This window comes from Chrysemys picta, chromosome 4, assembly GCF_011386835.1.
Source record: "Chrysemys picta bellii isolate R12L10 chromosome 4, ASM1138683v2, whole genome shotgun sequence".
Lineage (NCBI taxonomy): Eukaryota > Metazoa > Chordata > Testudines > Emydidae > Chrysemys > Chrysemys picta.
The window spans coordinates 8951536-8976661 of record NC_088794.1 but is presented as its reverse complement, the minus strand read 5'-3'; the positions used below and the strand labels follow the sequence as shown (position 1 = coordinate 8976661).

General features: G+C 51.5%; 2 protein-coding genes across 3 annotated transcripts; both read left to right on the top strand.

Annotated features, from left to right (window-relative positions):
* Window positions 1–3081: 3081 nt before the first annotated feature.
* On the top strand, window positions 3082–5251 carry LOC135983329 (uncharacterized). Its single transcript, XM_065594423.1, has 2 exons — window positions 3082–4009; window positions 4609–5251. The coding sequence occupies exons 1-2, from the start codon at window positions 3469–3471 to the stop codon at window positions 5109–5111; spliced, it is 1044 nt and encodes a 347-aa protein (XP_065450495.1). The 5' UTR covers window positions 3082–3468; the 3' UTR covers window positions 5112–5251.
* A 15210-nt stretch (window positions 5252–20461) lies between these two features.
* Window positions 20462–22730, top strand: LOC135983332 (uncharacterized). Of its 2 annotated transcripts, none has more exons than XM_065594435.1 (2): window positions 20462–20713; window positions 21651–22730. In XM_065594435.1, exon 2 carries the CDS (start codon window positions 21743–21745, stop codon window positions 22580–22582), a length of 840 nt encoding a protein of 279 aa, XP_065450507.1. In that variant the 5' UTR covers window positions 20462–20713; window positions 21651–21742; the 3' UTR covers window positions 22583–22730. The 2 variants fall into 2 exon arrangements, with proteins under 2 accessions (XP_065450507.1, XP_065450506.1); XM_065594434.1 differs by having other exon boundaries at window positions 20471–20713; window positions 21501–22729.
* The last annotated feature ends 2396 nt before the right edge of the window (window positions 22731–25126 follow it).

Sequence of the window (25126 nt, the reverse complement as noted above, 5' to 3'; positions counted from 1 at the left end):
CATTCTAGTGAAATGAATTGGCATAGGAGTTTTTTTAATAGCGTTTGAACATTCTATGAATATTTTCAAAAGATAAAATTTCCCTGCCCCTCACTTTGAATCAGGTCAAGAAGACAAAATCCCCAAAATATTCACAAACTAAACAACCTAGTTTTTCCATTTTGGATCAGCTGAAACGTTTCATTTTGATAGCTTTGAAATATTTCATTTTTTTTCTCATTTTAACCTTTTGCTTTCAATCTAATCAGTTTCAATTCTAAAACAAAGTCACTTTGCACCAGAAAACATTTTTTTCATTTAGAAAGTCCCAAAACAAAAATGATTTGACAATTTTGAAACATTGGGTTCAATGAAGCTGCATTTATCAATGAAAAAAACAATTTATCAAAAATTTCTCCGTTCTACTTTAAACCTTCTCTATATAACTCACCCTTACACGTTGTGACCGTCTGTCTCCCTCTTCCCCCTCCTGCCAATGGTCGAATCAGATAGATGAATGAGCCGGCTACTGCCTTTTACTAGCAGAGAGGTGTCTTACAACTCAGGTAGGAACAGCTCCTGCTGTTAGTGCTAGATAATCACAGGTTCAATCCATGCTGCTGGTGGGACATGTTATATCCGCACAAAGAAATGGCACCAAAGTGATTTAATTTTAAGGCTGAGCTCTTCCACTGATATAAATTTGTTTTATATCAATTCAGTTTAAGCCAGTTGGGAAAATGTTTAAGATGAACCAAAACAAGCCAGGTTTCCACAAATGGGATATATTATGTGATGTCCACATGGCCTTTTGCAGTAAATTTAACTAACTTGATTTTAATAGTGATTTCAGGCCAAGTCTGCTCTCAAACTTCCACTGGCTTAATTAAACTGTTTAGTTAAACTAGTTGAAAATCCTGTGTGATTACTCTCATTTCAGTGTAAGAGTGGCTTATTTCTGTTCAGCTTAGCCCGGCTCCTAGGCCATGTCTACACTGGCAAGTTAAAGCGCTCTAACTTGCTGGCTCAGGGGTGTGAAAAATCCCCGCCTCCCCTGAGCGCAGCAAGTTTGAGCACTTTAAAGTGCTAGTGTGGACAGGCTGGGAACTGGTCTCCCAGTGCTCTGCGCTATTCTCCTCATGGAAGTGGATTACACAGAGCGCTGGGACTTCTGTAGCATAGACTAGGCCAGAGTCATCTTAGGGCATGCTACACTTGCAAATGTAGAGTGCTTTGAGTTAAACCAGCCTTCGTAGAGCGCAGTAGTGAAAGCTCTGCTGTCTGTCCACACTGACAGCTTCAAGCGCACTGGCGTGGCCACATTTGCAGCACTTGCAGCGGCATTGGGAGCGGTGCATCATGGGTAGCTATCCCAGCATGTGACTGCAACGTGCTTTTCAAATGGGGGTGGGGTGGGGTGGAGTGTGACAGGAAGTGTGTTGTGTGTATGTGGGGGGAGAGAGAGTGGGTTTTTGGGGGGCTGAGAGCATGTCAGCAGTGGTGAGCTGGAGCTGGTTGTTAAATTTAGAAGCCCTTTTCGAACCGGTTGTTCCGGGACAACCAGGGTGGACAGCTCCGGCAGCTGTCCACCGTGCCCCCGGCCCCAGCTCACTTCCCCCTCCTTCCCTGAACACTCTGCCCCCCTTCTCCTCCCGCTTCCCTGCTTCCCGTGAATCAGATGTTTGCGGGAAATCTGAAACAAGCATCAGGCAGGCAGGTAATCGGGGGGGGGGGGCAGGGCGGCACGAGGAGGGCTCCAGGGAGGCGTGGCGTGCCCAGCCCCGGGCCGAGTGGCTCCCTCCGGCCTGGTACCCCCAGCCTGGCCCTGGCCGAGCTTCGCAGCCCCAGCCTGGTCCCGGCCTGGCCCCCCAGCCCTGGCCTGGCCCCAGCCGAGTGCCCTCGGCTCCGGCCCCCTGGCTCCGGCCCGGCTCAGGACCCGTGGCGCCGGTGCCAGTCCCGGCCGAGCGGCTCCAGCCCGCCCGGCTCGGGCCCCGAGGCGCCGGTGCCAGTCCCAGCTGAGCGCCCCCGGCCCGTACCCGGACCTGCCCCCGGCCTGGTCCCAGCCTGATCCCGGCCGAGCACCCCCAGCCCAGACCCAGACCCGGTCCTGGCCAAGTGGACCCGGCCCTGGCCGAGCGGCTCCAGGCAGCACGGTAAGGGGGCAGGAAGCGGGTGTTGGAAGAGGGCAGGGGAGTTCGGGGGGTTATGAGGGGATGGATAGGGGTCAGCGCGGTCAGAGGGCAGGGAACAGGGGAATTGAATGGGGGCAAGGGTCCCGGGGGGGCAGTCAGGAAGGAGCAGGGGTTGGATGGGGCGGTGGGGGGCAGTCAGGGGCAGGGGTTCCAGGGGTAGTCGGGGACAGAGATAAGGGGTGGTTGGATGGGGCAGAGGTCCCGGGGGGCCATCAGGAATGAGAGGAGGGGTTGGATGGGGCGGCAGGGGGCAGTCCGGGGACAGGGAAGGGGGGTGGATGGGGCAGAGGTCCTGGGGGGGCCACGACCCCCTCGTGGGGTGAGGAGGAGGGAACCTGTTAATATTTTGGCAGTTCATCACTGCATGTCAGCATGGTGTCTTGTAAGTTCAGACAGCAGCAGACCCCCCTTCCCTCCCCGCCTTTCTCTCTCACACAGGATTCCACAGTAATGGTTGCTTTGCCTCGGAGCAGATAAGCAGCCGGCTGTCAGAAACGGAGCTTTCAAAGGGCATATCCACATTCCTGCAGTGATTTCAAAACAATGACAAGAGTGGCCACTTCACTTAAGGGGATTATGGGATGTTTCCGGAGGCCGATCAGAGCGCAGTAATGCAACACCTCGTTCACACTGACGCCCGGGCGTTGTAGCCAAGGCACATCAAATGTTATTCCACTCGCCGAGATGGAGTACCAGGAGTGCTCTAGCTGCAGAGTCAGAGCGCTCTACGTGCCTTGCCAGCATGGACGGGTAGTGAGCTATGGCACCCGGGGCTGCTTTAACGCGCTCTAACTCGCAAGTGTAGCCAAACCCTTAACCAGAATGTCAGCCTTAAACAGGACTAAAGGTGTCCACACAGGAATTGAAACCAATTTAACTAAAGTAGTTTAAACAATCACACCTTTAGACTAAGGCCTGGTCTACACTACGGGTTTAGGTCGACTTTAGCAGCGTTAAACCGAATTAAGCCTGGACACGTCCACACAACGAAGCCCTTTCTTTCGACTTAAAGGGTCCTTTAAACCGGTTTCTTTACACCACCTCTGACGAGGGGATTAGCGATAAAACCGGTCTTTGCGGGTCGGAATTGGGGTAGTGTGGACGGAATTCGACGTTATTGGCCTCCGGGAGCTATCCCACAGTGCTTCATTGTGACCGCTCTGGACAGCACTCTCAACTCAGATGCACTGACCAGGTAGACAGGAAAAGACCCGCGAAGGTTTGAATTTCATTTCCTGTTTGCCCAGCGTGGAGAGCACAGGTGACCCCGCAGAGCTCATCAGCACAGGTAACCGTGATGGAGTCCTCCCAGGATCGCAAAAGAGCTCCAGCATGGACCGAACGGGAGGTACGAGATCTGCTCGCCATATGGGGAGATGAAGCAGTGATAGCTGAACTCCGTAGCAGTAAAAGAAATGGAAAAGTATTAGAAAAGATCTCCAAGGCCATGAAGGACCGAGGCCATAACAGGGACACACAGCAGTGCCGCGTGAAAATTAAGGAGCTACGGCAAGCTTACCACAAAGCCAGAGAAGCAAACGGAAGGTCCGGGGCAGAGCCGCAAACTTGCCGCTACTACGCGGAGCTGCATGCGATCCTAGGGGGTGCAGCCACCACTACCCCAACCGTGTGCTATGACTCTCTCACTGGAGAAACACACAGGGAAGACGGTTCGGGGAACGAGGAAGATGACGATGGAGGTACTGTAGGTAGCTCACAGCAGCAAGGAAGCGGAGAAACCGGTTTCCCCAACAGCCAGGATATGTTTGTGACCCTGGACCTGGAACCAGTAACCCCCGAACTCACCCAAGACCCTCAGGGCACACAGGAGACCTCTGGTGAGTGTAACTTTGTAACTATTTGTAAACATTACAAAAAAAAAGCAAGCGTGTTTAATGATTACTTTGCCCTGGCAATCGCGGCCAGTACATCTACTGGAAAAGTCTGTTAACGTGTATGGGGATGGAGCGGAAATCCTCCAGGGACATCTCCAGAAAGCTCTCCTGGTTGAAATGGGGTGATTTTATTAAGGGGACATTCAGAGGCGCCCGTTCCTGCTCTTCTGACCAGAAATGTTCCCCGCTGTTAACCACGCGGTGGGGGGAGGGGTGAATTGATCATCCCAGAGAATCGTGTGTGTGTGTGTGTGTGTGGGGGGGGTTACTTGTATTTGTGCCGCATGTTAACCGGGAAACCGCAGCCCCCTCCTTTTACATTGAAACCCCATTTTAAATGGACAACCCAATTCATCCTTGATATGGGAAATGCACTGCTGTTTGCAACCTTTCCCGCATGTTAAGAAGGTTAAAAAAGCCAAAACACTGTGGCCTACGATGGCTGCCTGCAAGCCGAAATATGCGACCTTGTAATGAAAGAGTGTACCCATTGTTCTCTAAAATGTGTCTTTTTTAACCACCTCTCCCTTCTCCTCCGCCAGCTGCAAATGTTTCTCCTTCGCAGAGGCTCGTGAACATTAGAAAGAGAAAACGTAGGACGAGGGACGAGATGTTCACGGAGCTGCAGATGTCCGCCCAGGCTGATAGAGCACAGCAGAATGCGTGGAGGCAGTCAATGTCAGAGATGAGAAAAGCCCAATATGAACGAGAGGAGAGGTGGCGGGCTGAATCGCGGGAAGAACAGAGCAAGTGGCGGGCTGAAGACGATAGGTGGCGTCAGCTTGCAGACAGACGGCAAGAGGCAATGCTCCGTCTGCTGGAGCATCAAACTGATATGCTCGAGCGTATGGTTGAGTTGCAGGAAAGGCAGCAGGAGCAGAGACCGCTGCTACAGCCCCTGTGTAACCAACAGCCCTCCTCCCCAAGTTCCATAGCCTCCTCACCCAGACGCCCAAGAACACGGTGGGGGGGCCTCCGTCCACCCAGTCACTCCACCCCAGATGATCGCCCAAGCATCAGAAGGCTGGCCTTCAATAAGAGTTAAAGTTTTAAAATGCAGTGTGTCCTTTTCCATCCCTCCTCCCCCACCCATCCCAGGCTACCTTGGCAATTATCCCCCTACCTCTGTAAGGAACTAATAAAGAATGCATGAATGTTAAAAAAAATGACTTTATTGCCTCTGCAAGCGGGAGGGGAGGGTGGGGTGGGGTGGTTGGTTTACAGGGAAGTAGAGTGAACCGGGTCGGGGGGGGGGGGTTGGAGGGTTCATCAAGGAGAAACAAACAGAAGTTTCACACAGTAGCTTGGCCAGTCACAAAACTCGTTTTCAAAGCTTCTCTGATGCGCACCGCGTCCTGCTGTGCTCCTCTAACCGCCCTGGTGTCTGGCTGCGCGTAATCAGCGGCCAGGCGAGTTGCCTCAACCTCCCACCCCGCCATAAAGGTCTCCCCCTTACTCTCACAGATATTGTGGAGCGCACAGCAAGTAGCAATAACAATGGGGATATTCTTTTCGCTGAGGTCTGAGCGAGTCAGTAAGCTGCGCCAGCGCGCTTTTAAACGTCCAAATGCACATTCCACCACCATTCGGCACTTGCTCAGCCTGTAGTTGAACAGGTCCTGACTCCTGTCCAGGCTGCCTGTGTACGGCTTCATGAGCCATGGCATTAAGGGGTAGGCTGGGTCCCCAAGGATCACGATAGGCATTTCAACATCCCCAATGGTCACTTTCTGGTCCGGGAAGAAAGTCCCTTCCTCCAGCTTTCGAAACAGAGCAGAGTTCCTGAAGACGCGAGCATCATGTACCTTTCCCGGCCATCCCACGTTGATGTTGGTGAAACGTCCCTTGTGATCCACCAGGGCTTGCAGCAGCATTGAAAAGTACCCCTTGCGGTTTACGTAGTCGGTGGCTTGGTGCTCCGGTGACAAGATAGGGATATGGGTTCCGTCTATGGCCCCGCCACAGTTTGGGAATCCCATTTCAGCAAAACCATCCACTATTAACTGCACGTTGCCCAGAGTCACTACCCTTGCTATCACCAGGTCTTTCATTGCCCTGGCAAATTGGATCACAGCAGCCCCCACCGTAGATTTGCCCACTCCAAATTGATTCCCGACTGACCGGTAGCTGTCTGGCGTTGCAAGCTTCCACAGGGCTATCGCCACTCGCTTCTCAACTGTGAGGGCTGCTCTCATCTTGGTATCCTGGCGTTTCAGGGCAGGGGACAGCAAGTCACAAAGTTCCATGAAAGTGCCCTTACGCATGCGAAAGTTTCGCAGCCACTGGGAATCGTCCCATACCTGCAGCACGATGCGGTCCCACCAGTCTGTGCTTGTTTCCCGGGCCCAGAATCGGCGTTCCACGGCATCAACCTGCCCCAGTGACACCATGATTTCCACATTGCTGGTGCCTGTGCCTTGTGAGAGGTCTATGTCCATGTCAATTTCCTCATCACTCTCGTCGCCGCGCTGCAATCGCCTCCTCGCCTGGTCTGGGTTTCGCCTTGGCATGTCCTGGCTCTGCATATACTCCAGGACAATGCGCGTGGTGTTCATAGTGCTCATAATTGCCGCGGTGATCTGAGCGGGCTCCATGATCCCAGTGCTAGCTATGGCGCCTGGTCAGAAAAAAGGCACGAAAGTAGTATCTGATGGACCAGGAGAAGGAGGGAGGGCGGGAGGGAGGGAGGGCCGAGTGACGACATGGCGTACAGGTACAGGAACAGGGAGAAACACAAACAACTGTCACACAGAATGGTCCCCCCAAAGATTAAAATGAAAACCCTGGGCTTAGCAGGCCATTGATTTCACGGAGGAAGGGGAAGCATATGAATACAGAACAAATCTATTTTTTACATCTTAAGGTGGCAGCCGACGGTGCAGCATGAGTGACAGCCATACCCATACCAGTATGACGATGACGGATACCAATCATAAAATACCATCATCTGCCAAAAGGCAAGGGGCTGCTGCTGTGTAGCAATGCAGCCCCACGTCTGCCAGCCCCACGTCCGCCAGCACCCAGCATCGCCCTCGGCCTCTTCTGGGTGCTTAGCAGACAATACTGGGCAATTGGCAGAAAATAGTATATTACGACTGGTAGCCATCATCATCGAAACAGTAGCATGTCTGCCCAGGTGGCCATGATTGACAGCCACACCAATACGACGACGATGGGTACCAGTCATAATATACCATCGCCTGGCAAGGGGCTGGTGCAATGCAGCCCTACGGCTGCCAGCCCCATGGCTATCACTCATGCTACACCGTCTACCGCCAAAAGGCAGTTAGCAGCTGCTGCTGTGTAGCAATGCAGTCCCACGTCTGCCAGCACCCAGAGGACATATGGTGACGGTGAGCTCAGCTGAGCTGAGCGGGCTCCATGCTTGCCGTGGTATGTTGTCTGCACAGGTAACCCAGGTAAAAAGGCGCGAATCTATTGTCTGCGTTGCTGTGACGAGGGGGGAGGGGCCTGACAACATGTACCCAGAACCGCCCGCGACACTGTTTTGCATCATCCGGGCATTGGAATCTCAACCCAGAATTCAAAGAAAAGGCACGAACCGCTTCTCGGCTCTCTGAGCTGTGGCGCAAACGTAGTATCTGACGGACTAGGGGAAGGAGGGAGGGTGGGCTGAGTGACGACATGGCGTACAGGCACAGGGAATTAAAATCAAGAACGGTGGCTGTGCATCAGGGAGAAACACAAACAACTGTCACACAGAATGTTCCCCCCAAAGATTAAACTGAAAACCCTGGGCTTAGCAGGCCGTTGATTTGACGGAGGGAGGGGGAAGCAAATGAATACAGAGCAAATCTATTTTTTACATCTTAAGATGATGGTGCAGCGTGACTGATAGCCCTCGGCATCTTTCTGGGTGCTTGGCAGCAAATACGGGGCGGCGTATGACGATGGTCTTCAGGCCTATTGCACAATCGGCTGCTCGGGGAAGACTCTGCTAACGTGCGATGACCCGACTTGTAATAGGACGGCTAATAGTCGTAATACACCATTTACTGCCAAAAGGCAAGCCCCACGGCTGCCAGCACCCAGATCGCCGATGAAGGCTACCAGTCTACTGCACCGTCTACCGCCAAAAGGCAGTTAGCAGCTGCTGCTGTGTAGCAATGCAGTCCCACGTCTGCCGGCACCCAGAGGACATATGGTGACGGTGAGCTGAGCTGAGCGGGCTCCATGTTGTCTGCACAGGTAACCCAGGTAAAGAGGCGTGAATCTATTGTCTGCCGTTGCTGTGACGGGGGAGGGAGGGGCCTGACGACATGTACCCAGAACCGCCCGCGACACTGTTTTGCATCATCCGGGCATTGGGATCTCAACCCAGAATTCAAAGGGGCGGCAGAGACTGCGGGAACTGTGGGATAGCTGTGGGATAGCTACCCATAGTGCAATGCTCTGGAAGTCGACGCTAGCCTTGTACTGTGGACGCGGTCCGCCGACTAGAGCACCTAGAGCATTTTATTGTGTGGACACACACAATCGGCTGTATACAACCGATTTCAATAAAACCGGCTTCTATAAATTCGAACTAATTTCGTAGTGTAGACGTACCCTAAGTCTACACTGGGAAGTACAAAGTGCTGCCGTGGGAGCGCTCCGATGGCAGCGCTTTGATGTGCGAGTGTGGTTGCATGTGAGCACAGGGAGAGAGCTCTCACAGCGGTCCTGGTAATCCACCTCCACGAGGGGAATAGCTCTGAGCACTGGGGCCTGTTCACACTAGCAAGTTAGAGCGCTTTAATTTGCCAGTGTAGACATGGCCTTAGTTATATCACTGCAAGTTTCTCACACAGACAGGCACAAGACTGAATTAGCTGAAGTTGGATTTAAGCAAAATAAATTTTAATCCCTTTGAAACCAAACTCTGAGGCCTGGTCTACACAAGGCAGCTTACGTTGAGTGTCTACACTTCAAAATTGTAAGACACCCACAACACCAATCTAATAACTCCTAAGCGCTACTCCTGTCGTGAAGGTGGTCAATGTAGTTGGGCGATGCACTGTCCATGTAGACACTTCATTACTTATATCACCTGTTTGCTGTCAGCCCCGGTACGGGGGATCTCTAGCTCTCAGTGCCCCTACACTCTGGCTGTCAGTGCCCCACAATGCTGCACTTCAATCAGTGCAAATTCTCTTTACTTCTGTCATATTTTCTCCCTCAACCAGGCTACCGTCCTGAGTCCCCGTAATAGAATATATCTGTAAATTGACTTGCAGACTACAACATGGGTATTAGAGGTTGCGACCCTGTCCCTCCATCTTCTAGTCTCTATTGCAGCAAACTACTCCTGGCTAGCTCACCAAATCTGTCACCTGGGATTATCTGAACCCGAATCTGTAGTAATTTACAATTTTCTCTCTAGGTGATTTCAGTCAAGTGGGGAGGGGTGTAACAGTGCCCCTGGTTGATTGAGTGGTTGTGGCAGTGCGTGCCTGCCCTCCCCTCGCACCGACAGGGGTTAAGGGCAGAGGGGCACTGCCTACAAGTCCACTCCCAGGCTTCTCAGATGACTGGGATGGGGTCTGAGGCCTGAAACACAAGTGATGTCCCCTGGGGTGGGGGCAGCATGGCCTAGTGGCCAGAGTCCCATAGAATAGCCCTTGGGGTCAGGGCAACGTGGCCTAGCAGTCAGAGTCCCATAGGTGGGGGTCACTCACACAGGAATGTGGTGGCCTCAGTAGGGAGGCCTGGGCCCACCCAACTCCACTGGGCCCCAACCCAGTGCCCTAACAGTGGCCAAGCAATTTGCCACTGGCCCAGTGGCGGGGGAGGGTGGTTTCCTACCGAAACATGCTGAGCGTTCTCGGGTGGAAGGTACCACTCCATCACCCTCCCTGGGTCACTTCCTACCAGTATCCGCGTGGAGGTCCCCCATGAGGCTTCAGCTCCTCCATGGTCTGCCATTAAAGTGCTCCACTAGGCCGTCTGTTTGTGGGTGGTAGACTGACATCCAGAGTGTCTGTATATTCAAGAGGCGGCACAGCTCTGCTATCAGTTTAGAGGATACGTTCATGCCCTGGTCAGTAAGGATCTCCTTGGGTAGCCCGACCTGAGCGAAGACCTTCACCGGTTTGGTAGCAATCGCAGGCACCATGGCTGCTTGAAGGGGGACAGCTTCAGGATAATGTGTCACATAGCCCATGATCACCATAATAAATCAATTTCCTGTCTTGCTTCTTTCCAGGGGGCCAACCAAGTCCATTCTGATGCATTCAAAGGGTATGCCGACCACTGGCAGAGGTATCGGGGTGCCCAGGGTACACATTTCGGTCCAGCCCGCTGGCATTCCGGGCAAGATGTGCAATAGTCTTGGACCTCTTGGTGAATGCTGGGCCAAAAAAAACTGGTGGGCCACACTCTGGAGGGTCTTTTCCCACCCCAAGGGGTTTGCATGGCCTAACTATAGGAGGCTTTGTCACAGCCTCCAGGGGAGGTCTCGAGGGAGTGTCCCCCTCGCTCGTCTGGGGCGGTGGCCTACTCCCAGGCCTACTCAGGGTCCGGGCCTCTCTCTGCTCCTGCATGAAGTCTATATCTCATTCCAGCTCTGCCAGTGCGTCGTCCACGGGTGGATCCTTCACAGCGCGGGAGTTGGTGGGTGCCTCCTTAGCTGTAGACGTTCCTTCCCCGGGGTCTGCCTCTGGTGTGCGACCAAATAGCCCCCTCCCTGGAGTCCTAGCCCCTTCTTCCCGTGGGGCGGGCAGTTAATATTCCTGGAGGAGTTCCCTGAATTCCGGCCAGTCTCGTCCCAGCACTATGGGGTAGGCCAATCTGGGAGCCACGCCCACATGGAGGACTTCTGCCTGGAGGCCGATCTCAATCCTCACCCAGGCTGTGGGATAAGGACGGATATCCCCATGGACACATTGTCAATGCATCTGTTCACTAGAGAGTTTAAGGTCAGGGATCAGCCCCTCCTGTATGAGGGTCTGGCTGCAGCCCAAGTCCACAAGGGCGTTCGTGGGGGTCCCTTCAACCCGTACGGGGACCAGGAACTTTCCCAGGCCTCTTTTCCAAGCCCTTTGGCTGACGACCCAGACTTGACCATAGTTATAGTCCATGTATGGACTTTCACGCCAAAAGTATCCTTCTTGACCACATGCCCAGCAACGATCTCTGGCTTCCGTGGGCTCCACCTCTCATTGGGGTGCCAATCCCTTCTAACCTGAATCCGAGTGGCCCATCATCTGGGTTCTGAGCTAGGGGGTCTGGTGAGCTTGGGGTGGGCAAGGCATGGGAGTTCTGGGGCCTCCACACCCCATGAGTTTCCCTTACCCGGCCCATCCCTCCTGCATGGGTTTCCCACTCCCTGGGGTTGTGCCTCTGTCCCCTCTGCAGCCAGATAGTCCTCCATTAGTCCCACAGCTGCTGACAAGGTCGCTGGTTGGTGGCGTTGCACCCACTCCTGCCCTCCCACAGGGAGGATCTGGGTGACTCAATCTAGCGCCACCATCTCCGCCCCTTGGGGCCTTGTCAAGCCCTCCAGGTTCAGCCATCTCCAACAAAGGTCCCATACCAGTTGTGCCAGGGCCCGTGTTTGAGCCCCGGGCGGGGGGTACCATTCGCTGCGGAGCCACTGGCAGTAAGTCTCCGGGCTAATGCCGGTATGGTCCAATATGGCCACTTTCACCTGGGGTGGGGGGGTACTCCAGGGCCTCCTGGGGGTTGAGGTTACGGTAGGCAGTCTGTGCCTGTCCAGTCAAATACAGAGCTAGCAAGGTGGCCCAGTGCTCCAGAGGCCACTGGGCGGCAGTAGCAACCCACTCAAAAGTGACCAGGAACACCTCAGGGTCATCCCCTGTCCCCATCTTAGTGAGGCGTATTGGCAACCCAACCAAGGTCTCTCTGGATCCTGCTCCTGTGGGTGCGGAGGCAGGAGCTCCCAGTGGGTGGAATAGAGTTGCCACCTTCTGGACCAGATGCTCTTGTTGTACTTGTTGCTGGGCAGCCTACTCATGAATGAGTTGTTGCTGTTGTTCCTGATGCTGGGTCATCTGCAGCTGGTGCTGGCTGGCCATCTGCTGCATCATCTGAATCTGTTGTTGCTGCTGTTGGCTCTCCAGCATCCACTTTAGAAGCTTCTCGGTATCCATATTGGATGGCAGTGGGACTCCCGTTGCCTAGATTCCTTCCCCTGGACCTCTCAGCAAGTCCCGGTCGTTGCCCACATTCTCCACCACATCTGTCGGTGCATGCCCCCCCTTGCACCAACAGGGATTAAGGGCAGAGGGGCACTGCCTACATGTCCACTCCCAGGCTTCTCAGATGACTGGGTCAGGGTCTGATGCCTGAAACACAAGTGATGTCCCCTGGGGTGGGGGCAGCATGGCCTAGTGGCCAGAGTCCCATAGGTGGGGGTCACTCACACAGGAATGTGGTGGCCTCAGTAGGGAGGACCGGGCCCACCCGACTCCACTGGGCCCCAACCCAGTGCCCTAACAGTGGCCAAGCAATTTGCCACTGGTCCAGCGGGGAGGGGGGGGGGGTCCTACCAAAACACGCTGAGCATTCTCGGGTGGGAGGTACCACTCCATCACCCTCCCTGGGTCACTTCCTACCAGTATCCATGTGGAGATCCCTCATGAGGCTTCAGCTTCTCCGTGGTCCACTGTGTCGGTCACCTCTGGTGGCTCCTGCGATCACAGGGGTTTGAGCAGGTCCAGGGAGGCGCCAGCCCCCAGTGCAGGTAGGGGCTGTGGCTGGTCCTCCACAGGTGCTTCCAAGACCAGTGCTTCCCCTGCAGCAGCCAGCCCAGAACGAGCTGGGCTTCCTCCCTTTATACTGCTAGAGCATTTGGAGCATGCCCAATCCCACCTGGGAGGTGGAACTTCTGCTGTCAATAATATGGGCTTAACCCTGTCTGAGCTAGTGCAGGGTAAGCAGACCCCGTCACAGTGGTACAAAAAACAGTGCTTTCAACCAAAGCTCCTTCTTTATTGGGTTTTAAGCACATATGCAATAGCAATAGTCTAGAGCACCCCAGATATAGTTACCCAAAGTCTGAGATGGTTTCGAGTGGCAAGAGAATATTTCAGGTGATCAGCCTTCCTCCTAGCTGCTGGGGAGTAAGATGTTAGCTCCTTGCTTGTAGAAAAACTTCTCTGAACTCATCTATATTACATACTCTTACTTATCTTTTTATAGATTATTCAAACAAAGCACATAACTTCTAGTTACCCCAAGTGGGCTAACTATTCTCCTAGCATTAGCAAAAACAACTCATCATTTTATTTATCAGCAAAACAACTTTTAGTCATAGCAACAGCATGGAACTCATAATCAGAGGCACCCAGCTTCGAGGTCAGTTATCCACACTCCTTCCCATTGTCATGAATCTGTTACTTTCTCTATTCCTATTAGCAGAGCTGCAGCTGTTTTAGCTGCTCATGAGATCACAAATCCTTTCTGACTTTGTGGTGTTCCCACTTAAATGGTCAGTGGTGGCTGTATACCCAAAATGGCTGCAGTTAGGTCAAGCCCAGTTCTCTCATAACAGGGAGACCTGGGCTCAGTTGTTTGCTCTGCACAAGACTCCCTTTGTGGCACTGGGCAGGTCACCTGGGCTTTCTGTGCCTTAAGTCCCCATCTGTATGGGGCAGGGAGGCTCTGAGGATAAATACACTAAAGAGTGTGAGGCACTGAGATACTCAGAAAAAGGGATGGGTATTGTCAAGGCTGATTCCCCACTCTGGCACTTCAAGTTCAGAAGGTGGGGGCCCCAGGGCCGGTGCAAGGAAGTTTCTAGCCGTAGGCGAAACTTCCACCTTGCGCCCTCCCCCCAGCCCTGCGGCAGCTCCCCGCATCCCCTCCGCCCTGAGGCGCTCCCCCCACGGCAGCTCCCCTCCGCCCTGAGGCACACCCCCCCCATGGCAGCTCCCCACCCCCCCTGCCCGGGGAGCTGTGTGGCAGCTCCCCACCCCAGCTCACCTCTGATCTGCCTCCTCCCTGAGCACGCCGCCCCCAGTCTAATTCTTCCACCGCTGAATTTCCACCGAAGATCTGGAGCAGAAGGACCCCCTGCCACCGAATTTCCACCAAGGGCAGCAAAATGCCGCCCCCCAAATCCTGCCGCCCTAGGCGACCGCCTAGGGTCACCTAGTGGAAGCGCCGGCCCTGGGGGGCCCGCAAGGATTCGAAAAATTAATATGTGCCACTCCAAGCTTGTATTAAACTCCCAAGGTTACAGATCCCCCCTAGTCTTGGGTTGGTGAATGCTGCCACCACCCAAGTGCAGAACCCCTTTGAGAGCCCAGGAAGGCACACTTGGGAATTCCTTCCTGTGGGAGTACCCCCAAACTCTTTCAGTCCCCCTCCGGGGAAGAGCCAAGAAAAAGGAAGAAAAAGAAATCACCTGTTTTCACCAGCTATTTGAAAACATATGCCCAGACCGCTTACCTCCTAAGAGATAGGACTCCAGTCATGTTCTTAAAAAAGGTAAATTTATTTAAAAAAACAGGGAAAGAAAATACATCTGGAAAATCAGGTTGTTGAGAGATATTAAAAGAGCAACTGAAAGGATTAAACACCAAGAAGGGCTTTCTTGTGGTCCAACTTAAAGGTTACAAAAACAAAACAAAAGCACCTGTGTTTAGCATAAAGGAATCCACAAGCCCAAAATAAAGAGATAAACCTGATCACGTCTAACTAAACATTTCCTGATCTACTTACATAGCTGTGGTGCCAAATGAGTAGTTTCTAGGTATGAGGCTGATGATTTTTCATACCTGGCCCAAGCCTTACAGCACAGCTGCTCTTTCTCTCCCCGAGAGAACAACAACACACAGACAAAGGGGAAGTTTTTTCTCAATTTTAAAAAGTTCTAGCCTTCCCATTGGCTCTTTTGGCCAGGTGCCAACTCACTTCCTCTTACCAAAACATTTCAGTGAAACTTCTTAATCCTTTACAGGTAAGGCAAGTAGAGAACAGCTACTAAGAAGGATTTTTATAGCTAACTGACAGGCTGGGTGTCCATAAAAGGGTGCCCCCCCATTTACCACAGCTATAAAGGTATAGAGGGGTATAAATGCAAAAGGAGGGATTGATAGAGGCTGTTCGGTTTGGCTACAGCATAAAACTTTCCTCATTCCTTTTTTTTATTTTTCTAAATTACCAGTTTTTCTGTTTGCATGTAACCACTGCTTCTTAAAGCACAAACCCAGGGGTGGCCAGTCTGAGCCTGAGAAGGAGCCTCCCACTCACCGGCAGCCCCGCCAATCAGTTCCTCCCCCTCCCTCCTGCACCTCCCGATCAGCTGTTTCGTGGCATGCAGAAGGTTCGGAGGGGGGGGGGCAAGAGCGAGGGCACAGCAGGCTCAGGGGAGGGGGAAGGAAGGGGTGGAGTGGGGGCAGGGGTTGAGCAGTGAGCACCCCTCTGCACATTGGAAAGTTGGTGCCTGTAGCTCCAGCCCCGGAGTCGGTACCTATACAAGGAGCCGCATATTAGCTTCTGAAGAGCCACATGTGGCTCCAGAGCCACAGGTTGGCCACCCCTGCACAATCCTCTCCAACCTGAGCTAAAAAGCCTCCCTGTTAACCAAGTCTGGAGCAGGTTCATCAGCCGCTGTGTGGGCCAGTTACCACTAGAGGGGGCCAGTGTGCTGCACTGAACAGGTGTGGGGGGGTCACACTTTTTTGAAAACCTAAACATCCCTAAAAGAACAGGAGTACTTGTGGCACCTTAGAGACTAACAAATTTGTTAGTACTCCTGTTCTTTTTGCGGATACAGACTAACACGGCTGCTACTCTGAAAAGTAAACATCACTGGGAGTCTGTCAGTGGAGATGGGGCGTCTCTCTCTCAAAGCTCCGCTCCAGCTCTGGGTCAGAGGCAGGAATTGCTGGGTGAGATTCTCTGGCCTGGGTTAGGCAGGAGACTGGACTGGATGGGCACAACAGGCCCTGTTGGCCTTAAAATTTACAAATCTGTGAAGTGTGGGGTTTCTTGCACCTTTTTCTGCAGTATCAAGTGCTGGGCATCGTCAGCGATAAGAGACGGGGCTAGACGGACCACGGTGCTGAGCCAGTCCAGTAATCCCAATGGGCCAATTTATTTGCATCAAACAACTCATTCACCCCCAGTGTTGCCAGGTCTGGTAATTTTTACTACGAGCTTTGTGATACTCAACTATTTTTTCCCTTAAAGCCCCAGCACTTGGGGCCATGTATTTATGGGAGAATCTCAGCTTTTATGTTTGGGGAAAATAATAGTATGTTTCCAGCCCTAGAGGTTGGGGGGGGGGGAAAAGATAAGTGATAAAGATTAAAACAACAGAATTAAAAAAATGTATTTAAAAATCATCTCATTTTTAAGCTGCTCTGATATTCATCATTTGTTAACTTTCTGGGTTGGCAAAATTATGGGCCAATTTATTTGCAGCCATCAATTTGTTCCTCCCCGTTATTCTCTGTCCCAATCTCTGGAATTTGTTCCTTGTTGTTCCAGCGCCGCAGGCCGTGTGGGAACCCCACCCTGTGTGGTTAGTGCAAAGGAGTTGGTTAGCGTCACCTTGTCCAAGGCACGGAGTTGAAGAGCAGAATCTCTTCAGTCATCTTGGAATTCAGGGCCAGGCCAAAGCAAGATAGATGAGCAGGCACTATGAGAGAAAGGAAGTGGAGGGAAAGAAAACCTACAGACTTACTCAGAAAGAGAGGATAAAGGGAAAAACTGGAAGGAACTGCCACTGAGGAAAAGGGGGATTGATCTGGGTTAGATGCAAAGAGATCCTGAAAAGGGTAAACAAGAAGCCCACCCACAAAGCACTTACATTACACGAGCAGAGAGAATGGCGGTGTGAACGTCTGTTGATGGAATACAGTTCAAAGGTGCCTAATGGACAAGTGAGGCCCATTAGGTGAAAAAACACTGCTTTTGGATAAACTTAGTGCAAAGAGGTACAGCCAGAGGAACATCAACTCTACGGAGCACTTCAGACTGAAGAGAAGGAAAGAACGGGACAGCAAGAGTGGAGCTGGACTTACAGCCAAGGAGAGGAAAAGTTGATTCTTCTCTGAAGTGACACAATATAGGAGAGTCAACTCTTGTTCATAACAATGCATTTGGTACTAACTGCACAGTGTGTACAAGCTCACAAAGGTCAATGAGTTGGTAACCTATAGTATATTATTATAAGTAGCAAGTCTTTGGTAATGTTCTATAGTATTTATGCTCCTGGTACAATTTTAATGTTTTTCCCTTATAAAGTTCTAAAAGATTAAAATGATCCCTTTTGTCTTGGTTAGGCTATGCTAACTGTGCAGAGAGGCAACCTCCACACCAGCAACATCTCCACGGAGGATCCACCAATTAATATCCCCAGCAGGATGTGCAACTAGAGTGGAGTACAGACTGGCCTACCAGGGTGTCAGAAGACATGTAGTGAACAAGGTGGAAGATGAAGGTCTTGTGGTTAAAGAAGCTGAATGCTGACCTGGCAAGTCACTTACATTCAACTTGTCATAGGTAGCCACTAGTTAGTGTATGTTCTTCATTTTCCGAGTGCTCAGCTTTAGAGAGCTGGGTCTGATTTACAGAAGTGCTGAGTACTCACAGCTGCAACTAAGGTCAATGGGAGCTGGGCTTGAATATATAAAGTGCTATAAAAATGCTCATTGCTCTGAAAAATCTGGCCCTAGGCATCTCCAATTGGGCACCCAACATTTCTGGCACTGTTAACAATTTTGGCTTTCATTTTGGTGTAAAGTAGGGGAAAAAATGATTCCTTACACTCACGGAGGATTTGTGAAGATATAAATGTATTAATGTCTGTAAAGTAGTAAGAGGACAACATCATAAACAAACTAGGTAAATACAGCCTAGATGGAGTTATTATAAGGTGGGTGCATAACTGGTTGGATAACCATTCCCAGAGAGTAGTTATCAGTGGTTCACAGTCATGCTGGAAGGGCATAATGAGTGGGGTCCCGCAGGGATCAGTTCTGGGTCTGGTTCTTTTCAATGTCTTCATCAATGATTTAGATGATGGCACAGAAAGTACACTTATAAAGTTTGAGGACAATACCAAGCTGGAAAGGGTTGGAAGTGCTTTGGAGAATAGGGTTAAAATTCATGTCACGTTAAACTACCTTGGAATAAGAGGGAAGGTCCTCTCATGGATCGGTAACTGGTTAATAGGAAACAATGGTCAGTTTTCAGAATGGAGAGAGGTAACCAGTGGTGTCCCTCAGGGGTCTGTACTGGGACCAGTAATATTCAACATATTCATAAAAGATCTGGATAAAGGGGTAAACAGTGAGGTGGCAAAATTTGTAGATGATACAAAGCTACTCAAGATAGTTAAGGCCAAAGCAGACTGCAAAGAGTTACAAAGGGATCTCACAAAACTGGGTGACTGGGCAACAAAATGGTAGATGAAATTCAATGTTGATAAATGCAAAGTACTGCACATTGGAAAACATAATCCCAGCTATACATATAAAATGATGGGATCTAAATTAGCAGTCACCACTCAAGAAAGAGATCTGGAGTCATTGTGGATAGTTCTCTGAAAACATCCACTCAATGTGCAGCCGCAGTCAAAAAAGCGAACAGAATGTTGGGAATCATCAAGAAAGGCAGGGCTGGCTCCAGGCACCAGCATAGCAAGCAGGTGCCTGGGGCAGCCAATGAAGAGGGGGGCGGCACGTCTGGCAGTTCGGCGGCAATTCGGCGGCGGGGCCGTCACTTCCTCTCGGAGTGAAGGACCTCCCGCCGAATTGCCGCTGTAGAATGAAGTGGCGCTAGAGTTGCTGCCGATCGTAATCGTGGCTTTTTTTTTTCCCCCCTGCTTGGGGCGGCAAAAACGCTAGAGCCGGCCCTGAAGAAAGGGATAGATAATAAGACTGAAAATATCATATTGCCTCTATATAAATACACCCCCATCTTGAATATTGTGTGCAGATGTGGTCGCCCCATCTCAAAAAAGACATATTTGACTTGGAAAAGGTTCAGAAAAGGGCAACAAAAATGATTAGGGGCATGGAACAGCTGTCGTATGAGGAGAGATTAATAAAACTGGGATTTTTCAGCTTGGAAAAGAGACAACTATGGAGGGGATATGATAAAGGTCTATAAAATCATGACTGGTGTGGAGAAAGTAAATAAGGAAGTCTTATTTACTCCTTCTCATAACACAAGAACTAGGGATCAGCAAATGAAATTAATAGGCAGCAAGAGGAAGTATTTCTTTACACAATGCACCTGAACCCATGGAACGCTTCGCCAGAGGATGTTGTGAAGGCCAAGACTGTAACTGGGTTCAAAAAAGAACTAGATACATTCATGGAGGACAGGTCCATCGATGGCTATTAGCCAGGACGGGTGGGGATATTGTCTGTAGCCTCTGTTTGCCAGAAGCTGGGAATGGGTAACAAGGGATGGATCACTTGATGATGACCTGTTCTGTTCATTCCCTCTGTGGCACCTGGAATTGATCACTGTCAGAAGACAGGACATTGGGCTAGATGGACCTTTGGTCTGACCCAGTATGGCCATTCTTATGTTCCTTATGTTCAAAAAAAACACAGTGACTGAGATCAGCACCTCGTTGTGCCAGGTGCTGTACAGACATCCTGTGAGAGAATATCCCTTTCCTGAAGAGCATACACATTAAACAGACCCGATAGAAAAAGAATGGGAAGGGAAACAGAGGCACAGAGAGAGGAAATGAGGAACTCGGTTACAGAGCTAGAAACAGAAGCCAGGATTCCTGGATCTTTGTCTAGCACCGTTACCCACCAAGTCACTCTGCCTCTGCCCAATTGCCTCTTCTTTTTAGACAAGTCACTCAATCTCTGTGCCTGAGATCTCCATTACGTGGTTTAGATTAGGCAGGTCAGATTAGATAATCCAGTGATCACTCCTGGCTTTAGAATCCACACATCTGTAAAATGGGAGCAATATGTTCTTTCTCCCACCCTTTGCCTCTCTAGTCTATTTAGTTTACAAACACTTCAACACAGGGACTGTCTCTCCCTGAATGTCTGTGCAGCGCCTGCTGGCACAATAATCTCAGTCACTATGTGTCTGTGCAGTGCAGCATCCCCCAATTAGCCCAGACCATGTGGATTTGAGGTTAAATGTCTCCCTGCCTGACTGGTACTGTGGCATTACAGTGATGGGCCATTCTAGTCTAGTCTATTTCTATTCCAGGGCGGTTCTTATAGTATGTTCACCACTGTATTACAGTATCTGTGTGAGGGGATGGTCTGTCAGGCTTCCTCACACGAGGCTGCAGCTGTTGCGGGGGGGGAGGGGAGGGGAGGGGAGGGAGGCTTGAAAACTGAGCTGGGAGTGCTGGAAATTCAATAGTCCCACATGATCCAATCCCAATTAGGGGCTGGCCGTCAAGGCAGGGGAGGGATTCGTCCGGACTGACAGCGAGCCCAGCCAGTCCTGGTTTTGCAGAGGTGGGATTAACCCTTCTCCAGGATCGTTGTCACTTCCTAGGTAGGACCAGCCCCTCAGCATCGGCTAGGGCTCCCCCACTCAGGGACACCCCCTCCCAGTGTCCCAGCGCCCCAGCATAGGGGAAGCCCGGGCACGGGGGAGGGGGATTCAGCAGTTGCTGGATACCCAGAGAGAACAGGGCAGACGGAGGCGCTGGATCGGAAGAACAGGAGCCCCCAGCCCCAGGTATGTCCCCACTGCAGGAGCCATAAGGGAGAAGGGCTGATGCCCCCTGCCCTGCTCCATAGGGACTCCTTCGTCACCCCGATGCTCAGGGGGACATGCCCATTCAGGACATATCCCCCAGGTGGGGGCTTTTCTCTTTGCAGCTCCCTCTGGGGGGAGGGGAGGGACCTGTCTGTGCTGATTGGAGGCAGGGGGCGGGGGCATGGGCAAGGGGGTCAGGGAGGGACCTGTCTGTGCTGAGGGGGGCAGTGAGCTGGGGGTACAAGTCGTGGGTCTTGCCCTCACTACATTTACTGTGGGGGGCTCTAGTAGTGGCCCTTCTAGTTAGGTCACCAAACACTTTCCCTTACAAAATAATTCTTGCCACTTTTTCTTTGAGACGCTCCCATTCCCCTGCTCTCTGCAGCAGGCGGGAGAAGCGCCTCATCTTTGTCCCATGAAATTCCGTTCAGGTCTGGCTGAGGTATAAACTGCTAAAAATGGCCATTTCCCTTCCCTTGATTTTGTTCCTCAGGAAAACGTCAGCAGTTTGCCGAAATAATAGCTGAACACAAACATTATAAGGCTGGGCTCGCGATGACCCAACAGCAGCTGGTACTGTACTGGAATGTCTGTATTAAAATAAAAATATTTGGAAATTCCATACAAAAATCTCCGTTAAAAGAACATTATTTAGGTAGCAAAGTCAAGCAGCACTCATAAGTTAGGAAATGACAGATTCACAGTTACCTGCTTTATTCATCTGCATTCATTTAATTAGATAGTTACATACTATTTTTTTCCACAGGACACACTCGGGACACCAGATGGATGCACGAGTGGGCAGAGTTAATGTTGAGTGGGCAGATCTTGGAATTTCTTAACATTCAAGTGGTTGGCGTTGCAACCTAAATAACGTACTTTTCATGTAGTGTTTCATATGGATCTTTTGCTGCAGGCTGTGCAGGAGGAGGCTGGATGCTCCCGACAGGTCCCATGCATGTTTATTGAGATTGGCATCTGAGAGTGCAGCCGCTCCTGAGACAGACCATGGCCACAGAACTACGTGCAAGTGCAGATTTGGGACTCCAGTTACAGGTGCCTTTAGAGCAGGGGGTGCAGCCCCCAGTAAAAAGGGAGGAACAAGATCCACCAGGCCCCGAGCCAGGGCAGGGAGTGGAGCAAGGAGAGAACCTTCCCTTTGTTGTCTGTTCTGGGACCATCGGGGAATTACTGAGATGGGCGGCTCCGCAACAGTCCAGGCTTCAGAGGCAGGATGAGCCGCCCCAGCGCTGGGAAGTCCAGTGGCAGGAGGTGCTGCAGGCCCTATGGACCCCTCCTGAAGTTGTGCCGGCCCCGGTGACGCTACAGCTGCCTGAGCTGGCACCAGGGGACGATATTGAGGCCTATCTGGCCAACTTTGAGCATGTGGCTAATGCCTGCCAGTGGCCGAGAGGAGAGTGGGTAACGCGACTTGTGCCGGCACTCAGCGGAAAAGCCCGACAGGCCTACAGCAGCCTGGAGGCTAGAGACTGCAGAGACTATGGGAAGGTGAAAGCTGCCATCCTGCAAGGGGAGGACACCCGCCTGGAGATGCGGCGTCGATGCTTCAGGCAATTCCGCTACCAGGAGGCCGAGGGGCCCCGGGAGGCTTACAGCCGCCTCCAGGAGCTCTGCCATCGCTGGCTGGAGCCGCAGAGCCGCACCAAGGAGCAGATCCTGGAGCTGCTGATCCTGGAGCAGTTCCTGACCATCCTGCCAGAGGAAATGCAGAACTGGGTCTGGGAACGTGGCCCAGAGAACTGCGCCCAAGCGGTGGCCCTGGCAGAGGGGTTCCAACTGGGGCAGCCAGAGGCTGGATTATGGGAGCAGCAGGTAAGAATATTTTAACTTGATAATCCCAGTAGAGACTGGTGGGAAGGGAAGAAGATGCCAGATATATAGACAGGCTCCAGATGGGATTGGATGCTCACAGACCAGATTACTGTGCTGTAAACTCAGCATCCAGTCCTCCTCCCTAGAGCAAGCAGAGAGCAAAGGCTGTTCCTGTTAGGCGGGGAGTGGTGGCTGGATGTAGGAGCTGGTACTGAAGGGAATCAGGGCTGCAAAACTCTCTGTAAGCAGAGTCAGGATGAGCTCTACCCTGACATCTGGTGGTGAATTATGGCGAGGGTGGAAAAGAACTCCAGGGGTTGATCTTGTTTGCATAGGCACACCCACTCGCCTGGCATGAAACCACAGCAACTCAAAGTGGTTACTTTGGCTGGTGTGGGATCCCCAGTTTCTCTGTTATTGGGGCAGGAAGAATAAAGTTTTGTTACCCTGATTCTGTGAATCAAGGCCAGTGGAACTGTTGTATGACAGAAGGACTGAGTGAGTCATTCACCATTACCTAAGTAGCATTGGCTTGTCAAGGGGCATGGGTTACAAAACCCAGTGAATTGAGAGAGGATGGGGACAGGTATTTGTACTTGATGGTGTGGCCCCCTTCCTGAGGGGGTTGAAACACCAATAAGAAAAGGAATACAAGATTGTAAGAATTATTTGAGGTCTGGAAAATGCCTTACAATGGGAGGTTCAAGAAGCTCGATCTGTTTTTTTTATTGCATTGTTGATAAATTGTATAGTCAATTGCTTGACCATACTTTGGCTTGTTACTGTGTTATGAAATATACGCCTGAGACCAAATAATCCATGTCAGACTGGTTTATCAATGTGGTACAGGGAAAATGTTCTATATGATACCAGTTTCTGAAGATCAGTCCCATGCAGCGATGTTCATTAATCTCATGCAGGTGTCCTCCCCAGAGTTACACCCCTAAAGCCATTCTTTTGTACCCTACTTTTTTACCAGTAAAAGGCACCGCATAGGTCATTCGAAACTGGATCTAATTAATCAGCTTTCTACCTTGTTTGATTTTGATACCAGGTTTACCCCTTTATCTTTTGTACCGAACCCATGTCTTTCAGGTCATGATGCACCATTATTTTTGTTTTGAGCATGTGTATTCCAAGTACTAAGTGACTTGAAAGCACCTCCTAGGTTTGTGTATAACTCCTTTCCTACGGTCATGAAGATGTAATCATCTGTCTGGATACTGACAGTTTTTCTATCTACTCAAGCCAAGGTTACTTCAGCTAATGCAAGATCTTAGGGATACTTAACATAAGTGTACAGAATTTTGGTATAGGTCAGTTTAGGCTATATCACTGTTACAATATTTGTGCTTAATGGTTCTTAATATGTTATGTATGTATTAATCAACAATATAAAAAAACTATATTAAAAGAACATTAAAATTATAAAGTCCAGCAGCAAAAGTTAGGAAATGCTGAAATTAAGGTTCTTCTTCGAGTGCTTGCTCATATCCATTCCATTAGGTGTGTGCGCGCCGCGTGCACGATCGTCGGAAGATTTTCTACCCTAGCAACACCGGCGGGTCGGCTGTGGAGCCCCCTAGAGTGGCACCTTCATGGCGCTGAATATATACCCCAGCCGACCCGGCGCCCCCTCAGTTCCTTCTTACCGCCCCTGACGGTCGTTGGAACTGTGGAGCGCTGCTTAGCTGTTCTCCACTCTCCCTAGCTTAGTTAGTTATTCGCAGTTATAGTTATAGTTATAGTTCTAGTGTTTATAGTTAAATAGTTAAATAGTTTTTAAAAGTTGTTCTAGTTGTTATAGTAGTTCAGGGGATTAAGGGGGTCGTCTCCCCCTTTCTCCCCCGGCCGCGGGGCCGGGCTCATGCCCAACGCTCCCGGCTTCAAGCAGTGCGCCTCCTGCGCTAAGCCTATGCCCACGAGCGACCCGCACGACTCCTGTCTGAAGTGCCTGGGAGAGTCCCATCAAACAGATAAGTGCAAGATCTGTAAGGCCTTCAGACCAAGGACCAAGAAGGAGCGGGACTTTCGGCTCCGGCAACTCCTGATGGAGGCGGCACTTAGTCCGGACGCTCCATCTACAAGCCAGGCCCCGGCACCTAGCGCCTCGGTGCGCAGTGCCCCGGCGGCACCGGCCATGCCGACCACGCGAGTGGCGTCGGACAAGCCTCCCCGGCACCGGACCTCGTCGGCACCGCAAGCACAGCAAGTGCCTCGGCGCCGGTCATTATCCCCGGGGCATAAAAAAGCCCATAAGACGGGGACCTCCGTGCCGAAGACGCCGGCTCCCCCAGTGCCGGGGGTAGAGCCGCGTCCGCCGGTGGAGCACCGGAAACAGGTGCCTCCAGCACCGTCGACTCCGGCGCCGAGGCCGTTGAGTCCGGTGCAGATAGCGTCTCCACCGAGGCCGGCGGTGATACAGTGCCTCCCGTCGACTCCAGAGACCTTCATGGCGGCGAGAGACTTAATAGCTCTCACGGAGCCGGCACCGCCCCAACCACCGGCACCGACGGCACCGTTGACTCGCCCGGTCCAGTCGAGGGGGAAACCTGCCTT

Excerpts from the sequence above, each read along its gene's own strand:
- LOC135983332 (XM_065594435.1), top strand. The coding sequence starts at position 21,743 with ATGGCCACAGAACTACGTGCAAGTGCAGATTTGGGACTCCAGTTACAG.
- LOC135983329 (XM_065594423.1), top strand. The coding sequence starts at position 3,469 with ATGGAGTCCTCCCAGGATCGCAAAAGAGCTCCAGCATGGACCGAACGG. Across the intron at positions 4,010-4,608 it reads GGGCACACAGGAGACCTCTG|CTGCAAATGTTTCTCCTTCG; the intron begins GTGAGTGTAACT and ends CTCCTCCGCCAG.